The sequence below is a fragment of the Lycorma delicatula genome, chromosome 4 (assembly GCF_047948215.1).
Source record: "Lycorma delicatula isolate Av1 chromosome 4, ASM4794821v1, whole genome shotgun sequence".
Classification (NCBI taxonomy): domain Eukaryota; kingdom Metazoa; phylum Arthropoda; class Insecta; order Hemiptera; family Fulgoridae; genus Lycorma; species Lycorma delicatula.
In genome coordinates, this window is record NC_134458.1 from 199,170,465 (window position 1) to 199,191,785 (window position 21,321).

At 29.5% G+C, this 21,321-nt stretch overlaps 1 protein-coding gene across 3 annotated transcripts in view; it reads left to right on the plus strand.

Moving 5' to 3' along the window:
* Positions 1-21,321, plus strand: part of Mondo (MLX interacting protein mondo) — a 284,390-nt gene that overhangs the window by 182,540 nt on the left and 80,529 nt on the right. For all 3 annotated transcript variants that reach the window (XM_075364989.1, XM_075364990.1, XM_075364991.1), the window contains exon 5: positions 2,359-2,506. In XM_075364989.1, the coding sequence (XP_075221104.1) occupies positions 2,359-2,506 (148 nt within the window). The remainder of the gene's footprint in view (positions 1-2,358; positions 2,507-21,321) is intronic.

A 21,321-nucleotide genomic window follows, 5' to 3' on the forward strand; every position in this document is an offset into this window, starting at 1 on the left:
TTCATTGATAACTGTTTTTTTTTTTTTTTTTTTTAAATTTAATTTGTATCGTTTTCAGTAATGTATAATACCTGTCAGAGATGGAAATGCTGGATTAGCAACCTCACAGCAATGATAGTACAATGATGTTAGATGAAGATGAAGATTATAATCCTCATCTACCATGATGAAAAATCATCTAACCTGATCTTTGATTTTTGTAACATTAATGAAACTGCTCTTTTTGTGTTTCATTTTAATACTTATTAAAATATCTATTCACAGAAATACCTTAATGCATCCCATTTTTGAGTACCTATTATCCTGTTTTGAATTACATGGAATTGCTTAAACCTGGCTGTATTGGGTATTTCCATTGCATTCTATGAGCTTCTAAAGACTCTGTTATGTTAATTTAATAAAATTTAGTTTGATTCTGTCTTGTGTACAGTCAAGTGTCTTTCAGGGATTTTGTTATATTTTATTTAAAATGGCAAGTTCTAGTCATCAATGTTGCATACATTCAGCAGATAAGTTCTTTTTACATATGTGGAAGATTTACTTTAAAATCACAGTCTAGATCTATATCTCAGGAAGTCAAAAAAGCCTACTTTTTTTATTTTAAATACCAAAATTAGAGATCAAGATATGTTAGGCTTCTCATGTTTGCTGTGTGAGTTGTTATGTAAATCTAGTTTAGTAGATGCATGGCAAGAAACATTTTGTGCTGTAACCCTACATTTTTACCAACCACCAGTGAGCCTCATTTAATAACTCAAAACGAATTAAATGGTTTGGTATGTGACCTGGGTTGTCAAAACAAAAAGGTGAACTTCTTGATCCCAGACTTCAACAGTGGAACCTGTTAGATAAAAACACAAGTGTTTCACTTTACTTAAAACAGAATTAACATTTTCAAGTTTTTATAAACAGAAGGATCACATACCTGATGTTGATGGTTTAATTAACGAACTTAATGTGGAACATATACCTTCTGACAGGTGTATTTTCATAGATTCATTTAAATGCAGCCTAAAAGCAGTATTGCTTTATAATAGAAATGAAAAACCATATATTCCTTTAGCTCATTTAGTGACAATGAAAGAAAACCATGGTAACTTGGCTACCATACTAAATGAAGTTAAATATAAGAAGTATCAGTGGAATATTTGTGGAAATTTAAAAGTGACAGGTATATTACTAGGACTTCAAGAGGTTTTTATAAAGTATTCTTGTGTTTTGTGCCTATGGGACATTCTGGCAATACAAGAACATTTCATTAAGAAAGATTGGCCTCATTGAACTTATTTTGAACCAGGTACTTTAAATAACCACACATTTCAGGAATGATTGACCTGAGACTGTACAAGACTACACGTTATTTACACTCATATATATCATCCTCATTCATCCTCTGAAGTAATATCTTATGGTGGTTCCGGTGGCGAAACAGAAAAAGAGAGGTATTCAGTTATAAAGTATACTCCCCACACTGATCCAAAAAAGATAATGCTTCTCCTGCCTCTCCGTACTAAGCTTGGTCTAATGAAAAACTTTGTTACAGCTATGGAGAAAGTAGATAATAGTTTCAAGTTCTTAAAAGAACTATTTTCCCAGTTAAGTGATGTAAAATTAAGATAAGGCATCTTTATTTGACCTCAAATTAGGAAACTTTTAAGTGATCTCCTTTATAAAAAAAATTAAATTATAAAAAATTGGCAGCTTAGAACTGTTTTGTAAGTGTAGTGAAGGGATTTCTGGTTAATAAGAAATATGAGAACTATAGAACCCTCGTAGATGAGCTTATAAAAGCGTAGAAATTACTCAGATGTTGCATGTCCGAAAAAATGCATTTTTTGCATTTTCATTTGGATTTTTGCTAGACAATTTGGGTACAGTGAGTGATGAACAAGGAAAGAAATTTCATCTGGACATTACGAAATTGAAACAATACCAGGAGATGCTGGGACCAGTATATGATGGGCGATGACTGCTGCTGGTTTTTAAAAAGAGAAGTTTTTACTGAACTCAAGAGAAAAATGGAATATTTTATCATTGTATGGTACTTTTATGTAACATTTTATATTTTTTATTGCATATGGCCCATAATAAAACATCTTTAGATTTAACTTGTTGTAGATGTAAATATATTTTTTATTCAATATACATTACATTGCAAAAATATGTCGTCTTCTGTTTTAGTCAATCCCCCAACCCCTGTAACAAAAAACTACATGTTGCATACGAGTATTATTTTCTAATTTAGGGACACAAATAATTTAAATACAGCTATTTTCATCAATGTTACTTAAAAAAAATTTAATTTGTTAAGTAGTATATTTGTTGACTTCTGGTGATGTATATTGTCTCTTCTAACAGTTGTCAGAAATGGAAATGCTGGATTGGCAGCCTCACAGCAATGATAGTACAATGATGGTAGATGAAGATTATATGGAGTTCATGTCTGATACATTGTTCTCAACTATTTCTGCTCAACCTTTTGCATTTCCTGATACTAGAGAAATTGGTCAGTCATTTTTAAATATTAATTTTTTTTATTGATTATTTATTTTTAGAGGGCTGTTTAAAATATCTGATTTCTTTTATTTGGAATACTCCCATTGTGGAAAAAAAATTTATTTTTCTTATCCCATTAATATAACTATTTCCCAGAACCCTATTATATGCATCCATATAGTAAGGCTATAACATATTTATAAATGGATGCTATTCAATAAACTACAATATTGGTCACCTAACAAAGCTTCTTTTTAAAGTTCTATACATTATTTACAACTTATTGAAAAAAAAACCATATAAATGAAAAACACTATCATACCATATTTAAGTCTGGTTTTATTTGGTTATTGTTTACAGTTACAGTTAAGTTACATTTAAAAAAAAAAACTGGAATTTTGAAAAAGTACACATTAAAAATAATTATTTCTTCTCTGTAATTTCCTAGTAATCTAATTTTAATATTTATAAAATTCTGTTAAGAAATAGTAGAGTACTTTGACGCACTTTCAGAAATACTATAAAGCATTAACGTTCCCAGTGACCATACTGTATATCATACTGGTCAACATAAAATTTGGAACTGAAAAGGAAGTAGGTGATCTATATAGTATTTTATAAGCTGAATCTGAATATTTATTCTGAAACAACCCATCATGTAACATTCTAATTTACAACTCCTTAAATTTATTTGTTCCATCATTCTTGCAACAATTAGTACAAATATGTTAGTACGTCTGTATGTTTGCTTATTCACATCTGATTTATATTGTGATGTCTGCTGTAGACCTATATTTGATATGTAATAGTCGAATGATGTCATTTCATTTCCAGCCAGACATGTGTAGACATGCCAGTGAGTCAACTAATGAGTAATTCAACATGATGAGATTTTCATCAGTATGAGTTCAGCTCTTGGTATGACTTGCTGTATTCTTTAGTTGTGGTAGTGGTTTTATCATATACATATTATAATAATTGTTTCATAAGTGACACCATAAATTTGGTGAAAGATTTTTATGACAGAACAACTTTTGGTATTATTTTATTGAACATCAAGTTTTGTTAAGTTGTGTGTGTGTGTGTGTGTGTGTGTGTGTGTGTGTATATATAGATTTATTGTACTCCATGGTGAAACAATTTTATGAAGTATTTTAAGTAATTATGTATTTATAAATTAAATTATTTGTTATAATTAAGAAAGTATTTCTGTATTATTTAAATTTAATGTCTTTCATTCATTAAAGCATTTTGAGTTTTACAATGAATAAAAATTGGGCTTGTAAAAATTGTACAAATATTTTTTGTTACATTTGTGGAGAATTCACCATGAAAAGTCAAGAAAAGCAGTAATGAATCTACTTAAAAACTGCTTACAAACATTATTTTGACTATCCCTTGGAAGACCAAGAATCCTGGGCTCAACTTGAATGAACTGCTACATAAAACTAACCCAGTTGTTAAACGATAAATAGAGCATTTGCCTTTTGGCATACCAATGATTTGTTAAGAGCCTACTAACCATTATGATCACTGCTATTTTTACTTAACAGATGTTACCGGTTTCATTTCAAACAATAAAAGCAGTATTGCATACTCAAATGTTCATTCAGCTGTGGGACCAGTATTTCATGGTGCCGATTTATTGATTACCATTTTCGATCGCTCCAACTTCTTGGAAAGAAATTCTGTTTCTCCAGAAGGCTCAACCGATGCATCCTCAACATCAATAAGTATTAATTTCATTCCAGAAGAATCAAATACTGAACCTCACCTCATCATACATGCGGAACTGAGTAACTAATTCGTGACTTGTATTTGTCAAAACAGTATGTAGAATTTCTAGGTTCACTTCTTAAAGATTGGAATTTATTAAACAAGAATACTAAAATTTCAGTATATAGAAATTGAAACTAAAATTTACTGAAATACTTTAGAAGAGATGGTTGTTCATATAATGATGTTAGGGGGCTAATGTCTGAACTGGATATTTAATATATTATTCATGATCGGCATTTATTTATAGACTCATCAAAAAAAAAAGCTTAAAGGCAGTGTTGTTGCATAACTTGAATAACTTTTCTTTTATACTGGTAGCACATGCTGTAGGAATGGAAGAAACATATGAAAGTATGTCAAAAATTTTAGAAGCTATTTAGTATGCTGACCTGAAAGCGATAGGACTTCTTGGTCTGCAGAGTACCTTTACAAAATATATGTGTTTGCAGAATAGTCGGGCTATAGATAAACACTACGTAGTTAAAGACTGGCCAAAAAGAAATCTGTTTAACCCAGGAAAGGAATATGTTGTCAATATTCCCCTTTTCGAAGCAGATCATATTATTTTACCACCTCCCATATAAAACTAAGCCTGATGATGAATTTTGTAAAAGCATTAGATAAAGATGGAGATGGCTTTAATATTTAACTGAGGTTTTTTCACATTTAAGTGAAGTCAAATTAAAAGAGGGAATATTCATTGGGCCACAAATAAGAAAATTCATGAAAATATATTTGACAGCAAACTTTATCCTAAAGAACTAGCAGCATGGAAGTCATTTTAAGATGTCGTTACTGGTTTTCTCGGAAACAAAAAAGCTGAAAACTATGATCGGTTTATAAATGAACTCTTAGTGAACTACTAAAAATGAGACTTTTTCCCTTTATCCTTGGGTGACATCAACGACGAACAAGGAGAAAGGTTCCACCAAAATATATTGCAGATGGAACAACATTATCAATGCAGATGGGATGAATCTATGATGCATGACTACTGCCAGATGATAAATAGAGAAGATTTCACTGAACACAAAAGGAAAATAAGAAATTAAGTTAAACATAAATGTTTGCAAAATAAAGATAGGAATTTTAATTGTAATTATTATTATTTTTTGTATTCCATTATTTAAGAAGTTTCTAAATATTTTAAAGGGTCATAACTAAAAATCAGAGGGTGATGAAGAAAAACTGATTTCATTTTAAGATTCAGCATAAAAATACATTATAATTCACCTACTTTTATCTCAGTTCCAAACTTTTTTCTTGTTAGTCTGTGTTTTTGTATTATAATAATACAAAGGGCATTCAGAAAGTTCTTGGCCTGACATAGAAAAGTCAAGATTTTTACGAGATTTTTTTTTTTTAATAAAGTAGTCGTTTTTAATACATTACATTTTGACCAACAACTTTCCAATGTTTTAATACTGTAAGTGTAATGTGATTTGTCCATTTCTGCAAAGTATGTGATTGTCTCAGCCTTTAGCTCAACATTTGAAGTGAATCTTCATCCAGCAACCCATTTTTTCTGGTTTGGGAAGATTAAATAATCGCTGGAAGTCAATTTGGTGAAGTCAGCACATGTGAAAACACTCCAATAATCTGAAGTTTGTTTGCAAACACATAATTGTGGTGAAAGAGCACTTTTTTTGCCAAATATGAATATTTGGCTTGAACAGCACTCTTCATCAGTCCAGTAGTGAATTATAATAGTCCTTGGTGATAATCCTTCTTTTTCCAGGTAGTCTATATGCACCAAACAGCAAGCGTTCCAAAAAACTGTAACTTCAATTTTTCCTCTAAATAGAACCATTTTTACTTTGTTTGCGCACTTTATCACTTGCTTCCACCTGCAGTTTGGTGTCAAGTGTAATTATGAGTCAGTGGTTTATCTATTGTTATAAAACAATGAATAAATTCAGCATAATTGTATTAAAATAAATTTAAATACCCGTGAAGTGAGTTCAGTCAAATGCATTTTGAATTGATTGTTAACAAAAGGCACCCATCAAGCAGAAAGCTTTTTCTTACCCAAAACATCATGTGAAATGTAGCGAACAGGATCTGCCAAGATGTTTGCAATGTCAACAAGCTTGCACACCTTTAGTCAATGATCATTTAATATGAAATTGTGGGTTTTTGTTATGATTTCATCGGTCTTAGCAATTTTTGAATATTCCAAGCATTCATCTTGAATGGATGTATGACCACGTTTAAATTCAGCAGCCCTTTTTACTATAGAAAATGAAGGAGAATCCTTTAAAGTGGAATCTTAACTCTTTTTCTATGTTTATTGGGGTTAAACCTTTTAACACAAGAAACTTTATAACAGCTCAAACTTCAATTAACATTTTTTCAAAAAATGTCAAAATTTGTTTGCTTTACTCGATCTTCACAAATAATCTAAACATACGCACCTAAAACTTCATAGCTTGTCATCTATAGGATCATACTTGACAAATATTGTTGTCATTTGGTCACACTTACATCATCTCCGAGACAGGCCAAGAAACTTTCCAAACAACCCTCAACTACATATCCTGTGAAATAATCACAGCAGCAATGAAAAATTTCACAGTGTTAAATTCACAGGACCTACATACATGGTGGATAGATTCATGATAAGATCAGCATGGCTGTCTAGCGGTGAAAATGCAAACTTGGTGATTAAAATTGCTGCAGATTTATTTCTCTATAGACAGCATTTTTATTGCTGCAAATATCTTAAGGAACCTTGCTTTTAAAAAGCAAAATGCCTTTACGTGTAGAAAATTTGATAGAGATTTTACATAAATGTCCCAATTTTATAGTTAGTTAGTTAGTTTATAGTTAGCTACTAGGAAGAGTTAGTTTCCTACTAACTCTTCCTAGTAGCTAATTGTACTTTTTTCTTTACTTTAATGAGTGTTAATATAGATAATGGGAAGTAAGTAACTAATATAAAAATTGTATCTAGTAATTATATAAAGAGCAGCTTATTATAAAACAGTTTCATATTAAACATTTAAAACGGTGGTATTCATTTTGTAATAGTCTTCCGAGGCAGGTAATATTAGTATTTTTCTTCATCTGACAGCAGTTACAGTATCCAAAAACATTTTGATGGAGCACTTTGGTGTGTTAAGCTAACAAATTTTCTGCTGCAGTAGCTCAGAATTCTTAATTGCCCAATACATGTGAATATTTCGCATTGGACTGTGATAGGCTTTAGTATTAAATAATTTTTACCATTAAATTTTCTTTTTTAATTTTTCCATCGGTTGGTTTAGCTAGTCATTTATAAAATAAATGATGTTTCAGCTTGTATAGGTATGAGTAAAAACAAGGTAGTCGCTTCTTTTTCTTTTTTTTTGGACTGTATTATATGTTTTTGGCAGCAACATTTTGTTTTGTACATAGTTTCTTAATTTTAGGTAATATTAAGATGGAAAAAGAGTTGTGAATGAAAAAAAGGTTCATTAAACTGCAAACCATCTCAGCTCTCTGTTAGAGAAGAGTACAGTCAAGTCATGAACTACAGACATTGAATATCTATCTCTATAGCTGTTTTCTTGTAGAGCATTCAGGTTTCTTTTCCATCTGGCAGTTCATAAGACCTTATAAGACATACTTTTTTTGTTTTTATTGTTTAGTGTAATTATTTAATATTTTTTTATCAGTTCATGAATCCATGAAACTTATGTGGTACGTAGTACTGTAGTAACATCTCTGTAGCAGTGCATCCTATTTTCAGTTTTTTCTTTTTTTAATTTTAATGAAGTTTTGTTTTACTGGTTAACTGTTACATTTTTCACTGTTTGATTACACTTCATATTGATAATGATACATGAATGTTGTCACATGATTCTCTCCAGTGACTTTCTTCATTAGAAAATTTAACCTAGTGTTAGTTTTCCAACAAAATATTAAACATTTCAAACGTAAAGATTAAAAAACTTATTTAAAAGAATTTTTTTGTTCATACTTTTAATTTTTTTAAATTTTTTATTTATAAATCTTAACAATGATATAGGTTGTAATAAATTTTTAAAAAATGTGAAAATATTTGTCACTGATCAGTACATGTAGAAAGGGATACTTTTTTATAAATTCATTAGTATCTTCCATACTAATCTGCATACTAATCTTAAATGTATGTGTTTCAATGATGGGCAAAAGATTAGTGTTTTGTTTTTTTTTTTTTGAAGAGAAATTTTTTAATAATTAATGCTGAACATATTTGTTCAGATGAGCAATAAAACTGAGTAGCACTATTAAATTATGTTTTATAGAAAATTGTTCTTATAAAGTTATGTTATTGATTTTTTATACAAGTGAAACATTTGATGATAGATATTGAAATAAAATAATAAGAAATAAAATTAAACAAAAAATATTGAAAACCTTCAAAATTGGAAAACTGGAATAATGATGAATTTAGTGAAAAAAGGAATGTTTAAAAGTGGCAAAAGATTAATTTTTGTGATAAATTTAAAATTTATGTTTAAATCCAGAGATAGTTACAAATAAATAAATTTAAGGTAGAGAAAAGGTAGGAGAAAGTAATTTTTACCTGCTATATTAAAAAAATAAATTTAAAACTTTAAATCTTACCTTTCTAATAAAAAATGTATAAAACTTTTAAAATATTTTTAAAATGCTATATAAAACCTTAACTGGTAAAACTGCTTGTTGTTTGATGTTGTTATGCAAACCCTTATTATAAAACTAGAGTAATAAAAGTGAACACAGAATATCCATGCGATCCAACATAGAGCCAGAATAGTCATATTGCTGATCCATATCACTTGATGTTATGTCAACTGTATTACACTTTATTTCACTTCACAGTCTGTTTCATTTTATAACATTTTTTTAATGTAAAATACTAGAATTTTTTAAAGTAACACTTTGATTTCTTTACTTGAAAGGTGTAATTTATGAACTGGTTCTGAAAACACGTTTTCCTTCATTTTTATTACGTTTACACCGGAATCCATTCCCATTCTTTAGTTTTATTCTGTAGGATGGATTAAATATTTGTGTTGTGAAATTCAAAAATCGTTCACAATTTCTTTATTAATTTATTTACAAATTTTTAAGATCTCAGTTCATTAGGTTTTAGCTTTTTTCCTGTTATGGTAAAATATTCGTAAAATGAGTACACTGTTGTAACATTCACTAAGACAAATCACCTATATGAAAAAAATTGTTTTTCATGTTTGTCATCTATTGTTCAGAGCTTTGTTATAAGCCGATTTTAACTCTCATGTGAATTTGAAACAAACAACATGCATAATCTCTTAAGTAGACTATTAAAAATATGTTTAATGTTTTTGGCCTTCTCTGTGTTATATAAAACAATAAATAACTAAATGAAAGATAATTTTTTAAAGATAGTTATTTTCTGTTTTCATACGAAATATAATTATGTAGCTGATACAGCAGTTTTTAAAATGACTGCAGTAAAAATATTTCAAGAGATAGGTAAAGTTTTTATAACTTTCACCTTGGATAACTTATTTTACTATAGTTGAATTAAATACTGTCCAGTTTTTTCAAACTTAGTGCATCATGTATATCATATTTTCATGTTTATAATTTATATGTGAACAATTTACAAATTATTAAACTAGTAAAATGTTTTAAAAAAGGCTTATCATTATCTCATTTGTAATTTTATTTTAGTGTAAATTTGGTTGAAAAAGTTCTGATTTTCCTAATTGCATAATACATATATTACAGTAGAACCTTGATAATTCAATCTTTTTTAGGGAAGTATACATTACTAACTGGGGAAAATAAAGAATTAAAGAATTTATGAGTAATAATATTTATTTTTAGTATAACATATATGGAAGAGAAAAATGCAAATTTTGTAATGATGTGTAATTGTAAAACATAAAATTACCGTATAACTGCTTTTACACTATTATAAAAGGAACTAGTGAATTATTTTCCTTTTCTGTAACGAACCGGTAAATGTGTGTTATATTATTATTAACTTCATAAATTTGGCTACATTTTGTTTCTCCAATGAATTTCATGAGTATTTTATTAAGTTCTTGAATTTTACATCATCTACAGTAATTGTTACATTCCTCAGTAATCTTTGAGTTTGATTGTTTCTTTTTCATTTGAAATTTCATATCCAGCATGTTCTGTTTTCAATTCTGTTATTTTTTTTCCCAGCACATTGTCTTACCTAGGTGTACTTTAACTTGAAATAAGTTATTTTTTTTATACATATGCGTGCCTTAAATAACAGGTGATTTTTTAAAAATATATTATTAGTTTAAACTAACCCCCATCGATTTAATTTTATAAATACTACAATATTAAATTAAATATACTGTATTTACTTGAAAATAAGACCCTTTTTTTAAACACAATTGTATCCCAAAATTTGGGGGGGGGGGGTCTTATATTCGAGGCGGATCTTACAAATGGGTATTTTGGAAAATGGAAATAAAAATAACTGTATTACCGAACTATGAATTTAGTATTTTTTATTAAATTGTAACTATTGCAAGTTATACAAATAAAAAAAGTCTTGTTATTTGGGGATGTGTGCTGTTTGACATCATGGGCGTGGCTTTGTTGAGGTTCACAGGTACCGGTATGTCTGAAAACAGAAATGTACAACTTACGAATTTATAGTTTGAAACAATTGCCATTATTTTAACAGCAATGCAAAAAGCGCGGTATTGTGTTTTAATTACCTTGAACACAGCTGTTTACTCATAGTCACTGCTGCTTTCATCATCATCATCCTTGTCTTCACCATTATCGATGTCAGTCTCTCCCTCAGTTGTTTTGTCAGAATCCTTGTATACGAGATGATCTTCCGTTCCATTCAATGCACAGGAATGCCAGTCTTCATGAAACTCTTGATTATCATTTTCGGAGTAATTTCCTCCCAGTCTTTGACAATTCACTTGCAAAGAAGCTCTGTTTAAGGTTTCTGCATTTGTCCACTCTTCATGAATGTATGATCTCTATCTGCCATCCATTTAGTGTAAAACTTCTTAATGTGGTCCTAGAATGGCTTATTGAATTTCACATCCAAGGGTTGCAGGACAGAAGTGAGGCCTCCTTGAATAACTGCAGCATTTGTATGCATTTCATTTACTTGATTCTTCACAGAATCTTCAAGATGGCCACGAAAGCTATCTAAAATGAGAAGTCCTTGTTTCTTTAACATTGCTCCAGGGCGGCGATTCCAAACGACTTCTAGCCAGTCACACATTAGTTTCGTGTCCATCCACCCCTTATCTTGTATGAAAACATGTGAACCTCTTGGTAGTTTTCCCTTTGGCAGAGTTTATCTTTTAAAAATTACATAAGGAGGCAATTTTTTCCCATCTGCACAAATGGCTAACATAACTGTGCATCTCATTTTTTCTGCTCCAGCTGTTTTCATCAGTACATTGGATTCACCCAATTTGTTTACAGTTGTGTTCCTTGGCATTTCAAAAAAGACAGGTGTTCATTGGCATCTCCTCCTATCTTGAGATATGAGGTACTGATTTTTTCCTCTTTCACATATTACATATCAAACTCCAAAACTTTGTCAGTATATTCTGCTAGTAGTCATTGGCACAAAGAAGTTGTCCGCCTCAAAGTGAATCCCTTTCTTCTCATTAATCGCACCACCCTCTCACAACTGGCTTTAAAGTCATTCATATTAACATGGTGTTTTGCTACTTTCTGCCCTTTTATTTGTATCATTTCACAGGTCATTACACAGCACTCTCTTTTCTTCTCTTCTCTTCACTTCCCTACTCAATCACTGTATCATCCACTGTGGGATGGCATGATTTTTTAGGGCCATGATAAGATTGAGTTCCTTTTTTCGCAGCTTTAAGTTTATCTCTCTGATTTCTCTAGTAGTGAATTGTATTTGGTTGTACCGAATACTTTCAACCTGCTGCTCATAAACCATTTTTTTTAGCCAATTCCAAAACATCAAACTTAAACCCTACAGTGAAACGTTTCCGACAATTCATTTTATCAGTAACAGACAAAATACAAGAGAAACTCACTTTCAAAAATGTTATTACTGTTCTAACCAAAGGTCTCTTCTTTTACTAGTAAAAAGAAAGCCGGTAGTAGGTTTGAAGCTGCTACTGTGTGAAGGTCAACAACTCACCCCCTCACCCCTTCGTCAAATACTGTAGCATTGTTTTGGAAACACCTGAAAGGGTAAAATTTGTACTTGGCCAACAACTGTATGTATAGTAACAAAGAAATTCCCAAAGAACTATTTTTCTAGAAATTATAGTCTGTCAAATTGACGGGTCTAACATTGGAAAATTTTTTTCCCAAAATTTGCCCGCAAAACTTGGAGGGTCTTACAATTGAGGGGGTCTTATTTTTTAATAAATATCGTAATAACAATAGCCATTGTATAATATATAAACAACATAATCAGCATTATTTTTCTATGCGATATGGTTGTTATTAGAGAAAGAATGAACGTAATTATGAAATTACACTTAAAATTAAGACCAAATGAAGTTCTCTATATTAGTACTGTCTTTGCATTTCTATATATATGTAAGCATGGTTAAAAGCATATTCAAATTAGTGATGAGTTATGGAAGGTGACACGAATTGAAAGTGATGAATTAAAAGATGCTTTTTTGCATTTTTTTATTGATATTTGAAAAATATATGAACACAACACAAAAAACTTTTTATTTTTTTCAGTTTGACTTTATATTATGTTACTTTTTCACAGGTTTTGCAAAGTTGAGCTGTATTAGATTTTTTATAATGTAATATTCTATTTTGGGATGATAAGTTTGGTGAACGTTAGTCTTTGTTAAAATATACATTTAATGTAACACACGTATATTATCTATTGCATTTAACTTTTCATGTAATCTGTCAGTTTATTTATTTCCTAAATAAGATTAAGATATTAGTTTAATTTGATTAGTTATATGTTTCAACTTTGTAAAATATTTCATGTGTTAATATATGAACGCTTGTTATTTTGCCTTCTATTATTTTTAGAAATACCTTGTTGCTATAGTTACGTTCAATAATTAAATAATGTTAATTGTGGTGATGTGTTTTTAAAAATTTTATAATATGAATTGTATTCTTTTTTAAATTTGGATAAAAAGTTTTTATTTAGCTGATAAGAGTATCTGTGTACCAATAAACAGATTTCTGTGTACACAGAAATCAGTATCTATGATTACATGGCTATCTGTGTAATCCTTAACTACTTTTTTTAAACCTGCCTCTCGGAACCAGACCCTTTATAAGCAAGGACACTGTTGCGGGAGGTGCCATTGCCTCTAGCCGCCAGATGAGGGAAACGCCACGCCTGGCTATGCTATTCCCAGCCTCCATCACCCAGCAACTGGTACTCGGTTCTTTGTGCTTTGCCTCTAATGGGAACATCACTGAAGGGACGGCCCTGCCAGGACTGTCTTTTAGCTCAGGGGCTTGAGAGTCCCTGCACTTGATCACCACTGCCTCCCACTGCAAGCATGGGTGAACGGCAGCTCCATATGGAGCTCTCCCTCATCCCCTTGCTTCCTAATATTTTATTTACAGTATTCCTAACACAAAACCCGTCACAGTGTTGAAGTCCACCGAACTGCGTGTAACATTGTTCCAACGAAGGTCTTCACCTCGAGATAAACCTTTAACTTTGGTAAAGAAATAAATTACACAAACGTTTGTAAAATGAGAAGTGAGGAATTTATGGTTTGTAAAATGTTATTTCACTTGGTCATTGAAAAAATTGTATATATATATATATATATATATATGGTGTTAATAAAGTATTGAACCCTTAAGCAACTCTTCAATCATTAAACGTAGAAAAATAAAATTTAACAAATGCTCCTACCTCAAAACAATTATTATTTTAGTATGAGACCACCACACCTGAAATCGCCCACACTACAGTGGGTTCCCATGGGGGTGACAATTCAAAAATTATAAATGGAAAGTTAATTGTTGTCAGATATCATTTTAAAGGGTCATTGAAAACCATAACTTTTAACATAAAAATTCAGGCTACACAGGCCTAACAAAAATGACAACCATTTAAACTTCTCACAGCTAATTTCAAAAGTGATGTAAAGTACACTTCAAGTAGTGGTCTCATACTGAAAAGTAGATCATTTTGAGGTAAGCAGCACTTGGTAAATTTTATTTTTGCCATTGTTTACCAGTTATTTAGAAATATTGAAGACCACTTTTGAAACAGGCTGTGAAAAACATTAAGTAACTCATTATTGTGGTTAGGGTTGTCATAGCTTGAGGTTTTGTATGTCAACATTTTTGTTTTTAATTCCCTTTAAAGTGATGGATCACAACCTTACTTAAGCTTTCCATTTCTTTTTTCTGTTTAACCTCCACAACATTGCCTCCAATACCTCAAGTAAGGTATTATTTCAGAGGATGAATGAGGATGATATGTATGAATGTAAATGAGGGTTTCATATAAGGATGATGATATAGTCTTGTACACTCTCAGTTCAACCGTTCCTGAGATGTGTGGTTAATTGAAACCCAACAACCAAAGAACACCAGTACCTATGATCTAGTACTTAAATCCATATAAAGGTCTTTACTAGGATTTGAACCTTAGAACTCTCGACTTTGAAATCTTTCCATTTAAAAAGTTTTGAGTGAGCTCCCTGTGGGACCCCTTGGATGCTTAGGGTGTGATGGTCACATACCAAAAGATAGTTTCAAAGTAGAAATGCTTGCTAAATTTCATTGTTCTGTGTTTAACGGTTAAAAAATTATATTAGGATTCACATATTTTGTTAAGACTGTATATATATATATATATATATATATATATATATATATATATATATATCTGTATGTGTCTATGAATATGTAAAACTAGTCTTAGTGATGATCAGATGATCAGAAGATGATGGATTCAAATTTCTACTATAATTTTATTTTATCTGAAATTGACTTTATGGTTTCTCATTCAGTGATATGTTAAAATATATTGAATATTACTACCTTTTGTAATCATACCTATTATCTACTTATCTATTATTATTATATAATACCTATTATCTTTATAATGCATTTCAACGTCTCAGGTTTAATTCCTGCTGAGGGTTTGGGTTTTATGAAATAGATGTAATTTATATTTTATTTTGTAACTTTTTCCATTCATCAAAGCTGTAGGTCAGCAACAAATAAAATACTAACTTAGAAAAGAAAATTATTAATAACTAAGTTTTTTTACAGTTTGCTGTTTTGAATAATTACTGAGTATAGTGTAAATCATAATTAAAACTTAAATTTAATGTTAGGTTACAACTACCCAACTTATTACTAAAGAGAGATAGTAATTCTTCTGTGAAGTTAAATGATTTTTCAATTAAAAACTTCTTTCTTTTTTTAATTATATCTTGGTAATTATTAATAGTATACTGTTGTTTTTTAATAAGCTTTCATCCTGCAGAATGTGGGTTACAGTAGTAAATAATGTCATTTTCTAGGGATTTTAAGTTTTTTTTATATTTTAACTGAATTTCTTTTAAAATCTAATGGCATTTATCAAATATTTTATCATGATTTCATCGAATCATTGCAGAGATACCCAGTTTCATAAGTTTTACTTTAAGTTCCTGATCGCAGAATTTTACCGTATGTTTCATCCTATTTGGTTTCAGTCACATGTTATAGAATTTACTTTCTGAAAAATTCAATAATGTTTTTTCCTTTATATTTGTATACTGCCATGTTTGTAATTATACTTTTTTTATGTTCTTATAATGTTCATGATGCCTTAGGTAATCAATCGGGTTGCTATAAGTCTTTCAGGGCTAGCTACAAATAAAAGAAATTATTTAATCTGTATCTATTATATTAGGCTAAAATTTGTTCCTGTAGATGTTATTCTTTTGATTTCTTTACGTAAAATTCTTCGTTTCAGGACTGATTTTACACACAATTGATAATATAGTTTTTCAGTAACAATACTATAACTTGTCTGGAATTCCACGGCAAGAACTCTGATCAAGAATTTTTAATTTTATCAAATTTTTATTAGTTCATTCAAATATCATCCAACTTAACTTTAGATAACCTCTTTTTCATCGTGAACATATGTATGTATGTATGGCTTTTTTATTTTTTATTTCTGTGTCATCACTGCCTTATCTTTATTTTGCTCATTAGTAAAGGCCTGTAAATTGCATGCAATTCATTATTGAAATATATTCAAAATATTTCTTTTTTCCTATATAAATAACATAATTTTAAAACAGTTATCGTTTCTTCATCAGGATTACATTTCTTTTAATTTATCTGTTCTTGTGTGTTAATTTTTTATCAAAAGTTCCATCAGATAAATGTTTCATCTAAAGACTGAAAAATATGCAGTCCCAGTATATTTGCAAGTAAGTAGAATGATTTACTCACCGATCAGTTAAGCTAATATTGATTATTAGAGTTTAATATATATTCAACAGTTGATGCCAGTTAGATTTTAAATCTTTACTGTTTAGAAAAAGTTGTTTCGGAGGCTAAACAGAAAAATAAATAGAGGTTAGAAAAAATGAGGAAAAATTTGTTTAATGTTTTATGGTTATAATAAAGGGATATATATCACTAATGAATTAAAAGATCTTATTGTTTGTGAGTAACATATAAAAATATTGAATTTCTCAACAAATTAAGTTAAATATGGAAAGGATGTTACGTAATGATCAACTACTTTTGGGCGATTGAAAAACTCCTTTCCGGGTATTGTTAAATTCCCAAGGGACATCTGGGTATGGCTATATATAAAAAATCATAAATATTCATGTATTGGCTTATTTTATTTAATTTTAGTAATTTTTTATATTGAGAGTAGTGTGAAAATATGAGAGCATGAAACTATTCAGGGAGAAGAAATATGTTAACATTCAGTGAAATCTTTTTAGCAGAAATTACAATTGGGTTAAAAGAAATTTTAAATCATGTGAATTCATTGCTAGTAGAGAAACTGTTTCAAAGTAAATAAGAGTAAAACAAAGGTAACAAAATATTACAGAAAGAAGGATAATTAGGAATTAAATATTGAAATAGGTGACATGAAAAAAATTTACCAGAACTTACAAAATACTGCCATATTTAGCAGTAAAATTTAAAAAAAGTGGACAAAGTAAGATAAGATAAGGATCAATAATAAATTAGTTTAAAAAAAGATGAATTTTTATACTGAAAGAATCTTGTAGTAGTATCCAACACAGATTTAATAACTAGAAAGATATTCTTAAAAGTATTATTTTTAGAGCGTAGTATATTATGATAGTAAAAGAATGGACACTAAGGAGATTAACAGTAAAAAGAATATAACCCTAACCCTTTGAAATGTGACGTTACAGGAAGATATTAAAAATTAGGATTGATTAAGAGATAAATATTAAAAATTAAAAAACATGACTGCCAAAAAAAAATAAACAGTGCTGACAAACATTGCTCTCTAATATAAGATAATTAAAGAGTATGCAGATGACAGTTCAGCTGTCGAGCTGCTACAGTAGAACAAACATACATACATCCTAAATGCATTACACTCCTTTTTGGGTAGTTGTGTAAAAACATTACTAAGGCGACAACTTCACTTATATTAGGTATGAGTTTTCTGAATTGTTCAGAATGAAGCGTTGAGGTACGAATTATTCAAAGATAATTGATTCATCTGATAGATTTTTAAAATTTTGATATATATATATATTAATTTATTTTATAGTCCCTATCTCCTCTGTACGCGAAATCTAGCTAATTATATATATATATATATATATATATGCTTATGACTCTCCTGGTAACGTAAGGATTCCAATGTGGGTCATACATCTAAATCATTTCAGCCATTGAGCTGCTACTGTGGATAGTCTTGTAAAGAGGTGAACTTGATTGGTTGGTGGATCATACATTAAGATATTCAATTTTATATAAATTTGTGATAGAGAGATTTAAAGGTAAAAACTGTGAAGGAAGACAAAAATTGGATTTCATGAAAAGTACAGCTTAGTCTATAGCAATTATGTTGTAAATTTAAAGATTAGCATTGAATAGAAAGGGATGCAGAATATATCAAACTAGTAAATTGATTGATTTTGAATCATTAATGTATTACAAAAATCCAGATTACATTGATTTGAATGTCCTTTGAACCCCTCTTTTTTTAAATTGTACCAGTAATGTAAAGCACTTGAAACTTGCAGTAGTTTTACAAAAATTATTGCTGGTTTATATGTGTATGCAAAAATGATTATTTGATACAATAATAAATTTTCAATTAATTTGACATTTAGCATTTTTAACGATTTGAAAATAAGGAGGAGAAGGAGATTCTCTCAATTTGATTTCTGCTTTCTCTCCACCAAATGCATAAATTTCAATACACCCAACTCCTGATTATTTGTGGTAATAACCAGGAAGAGGATCATGGGTAATCCAAAATCATAGCAAAATTGCACTTGATAAAAAATAATATTTAATAAAATAATATGTTAAAATGGCTTAATACTATACTGTAGTACAGTATTTACATCCACTATTATATTAATGTATAGCAGTAAATAATAAAATAAAATACAGTACACTACACACTGCACTATTGTGTACCTGGTAAAAGTAATATTCAGAAGTTTATCCAAAATATTAACATATTACAAATTTTCACTATCACTTATACTGTACATAAATAGTTTGTACATCACAGTAGTGTATGCACTACGAAATGCATTAAGTAACAAACACATATTAAAACTACAGTAGATAATGAGAGAAAAAACACATAGATAAAAAATTAATAAATTGTGTATTTTATTCTTTCAAATATATTTTTTTAAAATAAAGATACATTTTAATTGTTGTTTTAATGACTGAAAATACTTTCTTTTAATTGAATTTCACAGTTTGTGTAGCATAATGATATCTCACAATGAACTATTGTCATATCACATCACAGTGAACTATAGTACAGTTTTATCTTATTCAAAACAAGCACACATTCAAGTAGCAAATGAATGAAAGAGTAAAATGAATTACAGAACAATGAAAAAACTTAAAATTTTTAGCTTCTTTATAAGTTTTTAAAATTTTACTTTTTTCCTAGAGGGATCGTGGTTAAACCACTCATGGATAAAAAGGAGTTGACTGTAGTTATTTTCTAATTTGCACTGGTGAATTTTTTCCAGGTGACTTACGAGGAATTTTTTTTAACTGAAATTTATATCTTCTACAAATATCTGAAAATATTTTTCATTTTTTACTTTCCCAATTGTACAGTTTTACTGTACAACTGTACAGTAAACTATGTAAATTGTATAGTATGTTACTGTAAGTATGCTATTCGGGCCACATTTTGCATGACAGTGTGTTTTTATTACCCCCTCTAACCAAAAAACAGTTTTAGCATTGAAAAATTCTGGAAGGATATATTTATTTTGACTTCTTTGTTGTTTGATATTTCCAGACTAGATGGACCATTTTGGATGAAATCTTGCTCCATGATTTCTGTGTATGGGGCACTGATGTGTTCAATTTTAACCATAATCTGTCAAGAAAGCAGAGAGATAATGGACCTGATGGGTCTTGTTTTTCAAAATTTTACTCAAATGGTAGATGTCTATTAAATAGCTAGATACTTTCTTATGGCAGTTGTTCTTTTTCAGACCCCTATAAAAGGGTGGAGGAGTAACCTTTTTTTCTTTTTTGTTCTAGATTCAGAAGTCACATTCTTGTACTAATAAGATTATTCTGTAACATTACTATCTCTCTTTGGTTATGCATTTGGAAATTTTATTTAGATGTTATGTATATTGAATCTAGTTTTTTTTTTCAATCCACCGGGTTAATCTAGTGGTGAACGAGAGTTCCAGTGTTCAAGTCCTAGTAAAGGCATAAAAGCCCTACTTTTATACGGATTTGAATACTAGATCATGGATACCGGTGTTCTTTGGTGGTTGGGTTTCAATTAACCACACATCTCAGGAATAGTCGAACTGAGACTGTACAAGACTACAACTTCATTTACACTCATACATATCATCCTCATTCATCCTCAGAAGTAATACCTGAATGGTAATTCCCAGAGGCTAAACAGGAAAAAGAAGTGTTTTTTTCATCAGTTATTGTTTTGCTTTCTAACTACATTAACCAGTTTTTGTGAAATTTTATATTGGCTCCCTGAATATGGGTAATTGATGCCATTTATTTTGATGGTCAGGGGTATGGGGAAATGCAGTCATCATGGACTCCATATCTCTTAACTTTTACTCAAAGAGTAGAATAATTTATTTTACATAATTTTTTTACTTACATACTTATTTCAATGTTAATAACCAGTTTTCCTTTTATTAAGATAATAATTACTGGCTTTTTGCCATTGTCATTTCTTAGTATTGAATTGTTGTAACATAATGAAATGTTTTCATTCTAATGGTTCCAATTATTTTTTGTGAAACTAAGAAAATTAATTGTAGAACTTAAAATTTAAAAAAAATTAATTTTTCTTGTATTCACTGGAATCAGACTTTTTTTATCATATGGTCAGCATATTTGTATGCTTGTCTAAATTTAAATAAAAATATAATTTAAATTGTAAATTGAAATAAACTTAAAAGAAAAAGAATAAAAGTAGCTTAAAAAATTATATTCTTTTCTATTCTTTAAATTTTGACTGTCAAATTAAGAATTAGTTATAAATGGAGAATTGTTTGTTTTGAATTTGGTGCTGACCTGCAAAAGTCTAAATTTAAAAAAGAATTGTAAAAGTATTATTTTTCACATTCTAGAGGTTTTTGTTTGCAAAAGCTTATTTTTATTATATTTTGATAAGAATTAGATTAGAAATTATTTTCACCCATGTCATAGTTTATCAGGAAATATTTTTATATACAGTTAAAATCATTTAATGCTCTATGATCATTTTTACTTTTACATTTTACATTAAGATTACTTGACTTTTTGTTACAATATATAAGCACTTAATACCTTGTAGCCATCATAATACATTAAGTATCTTTTTAACTACTTCACTATAAATACTTGCAAAATATATTTTTTTCG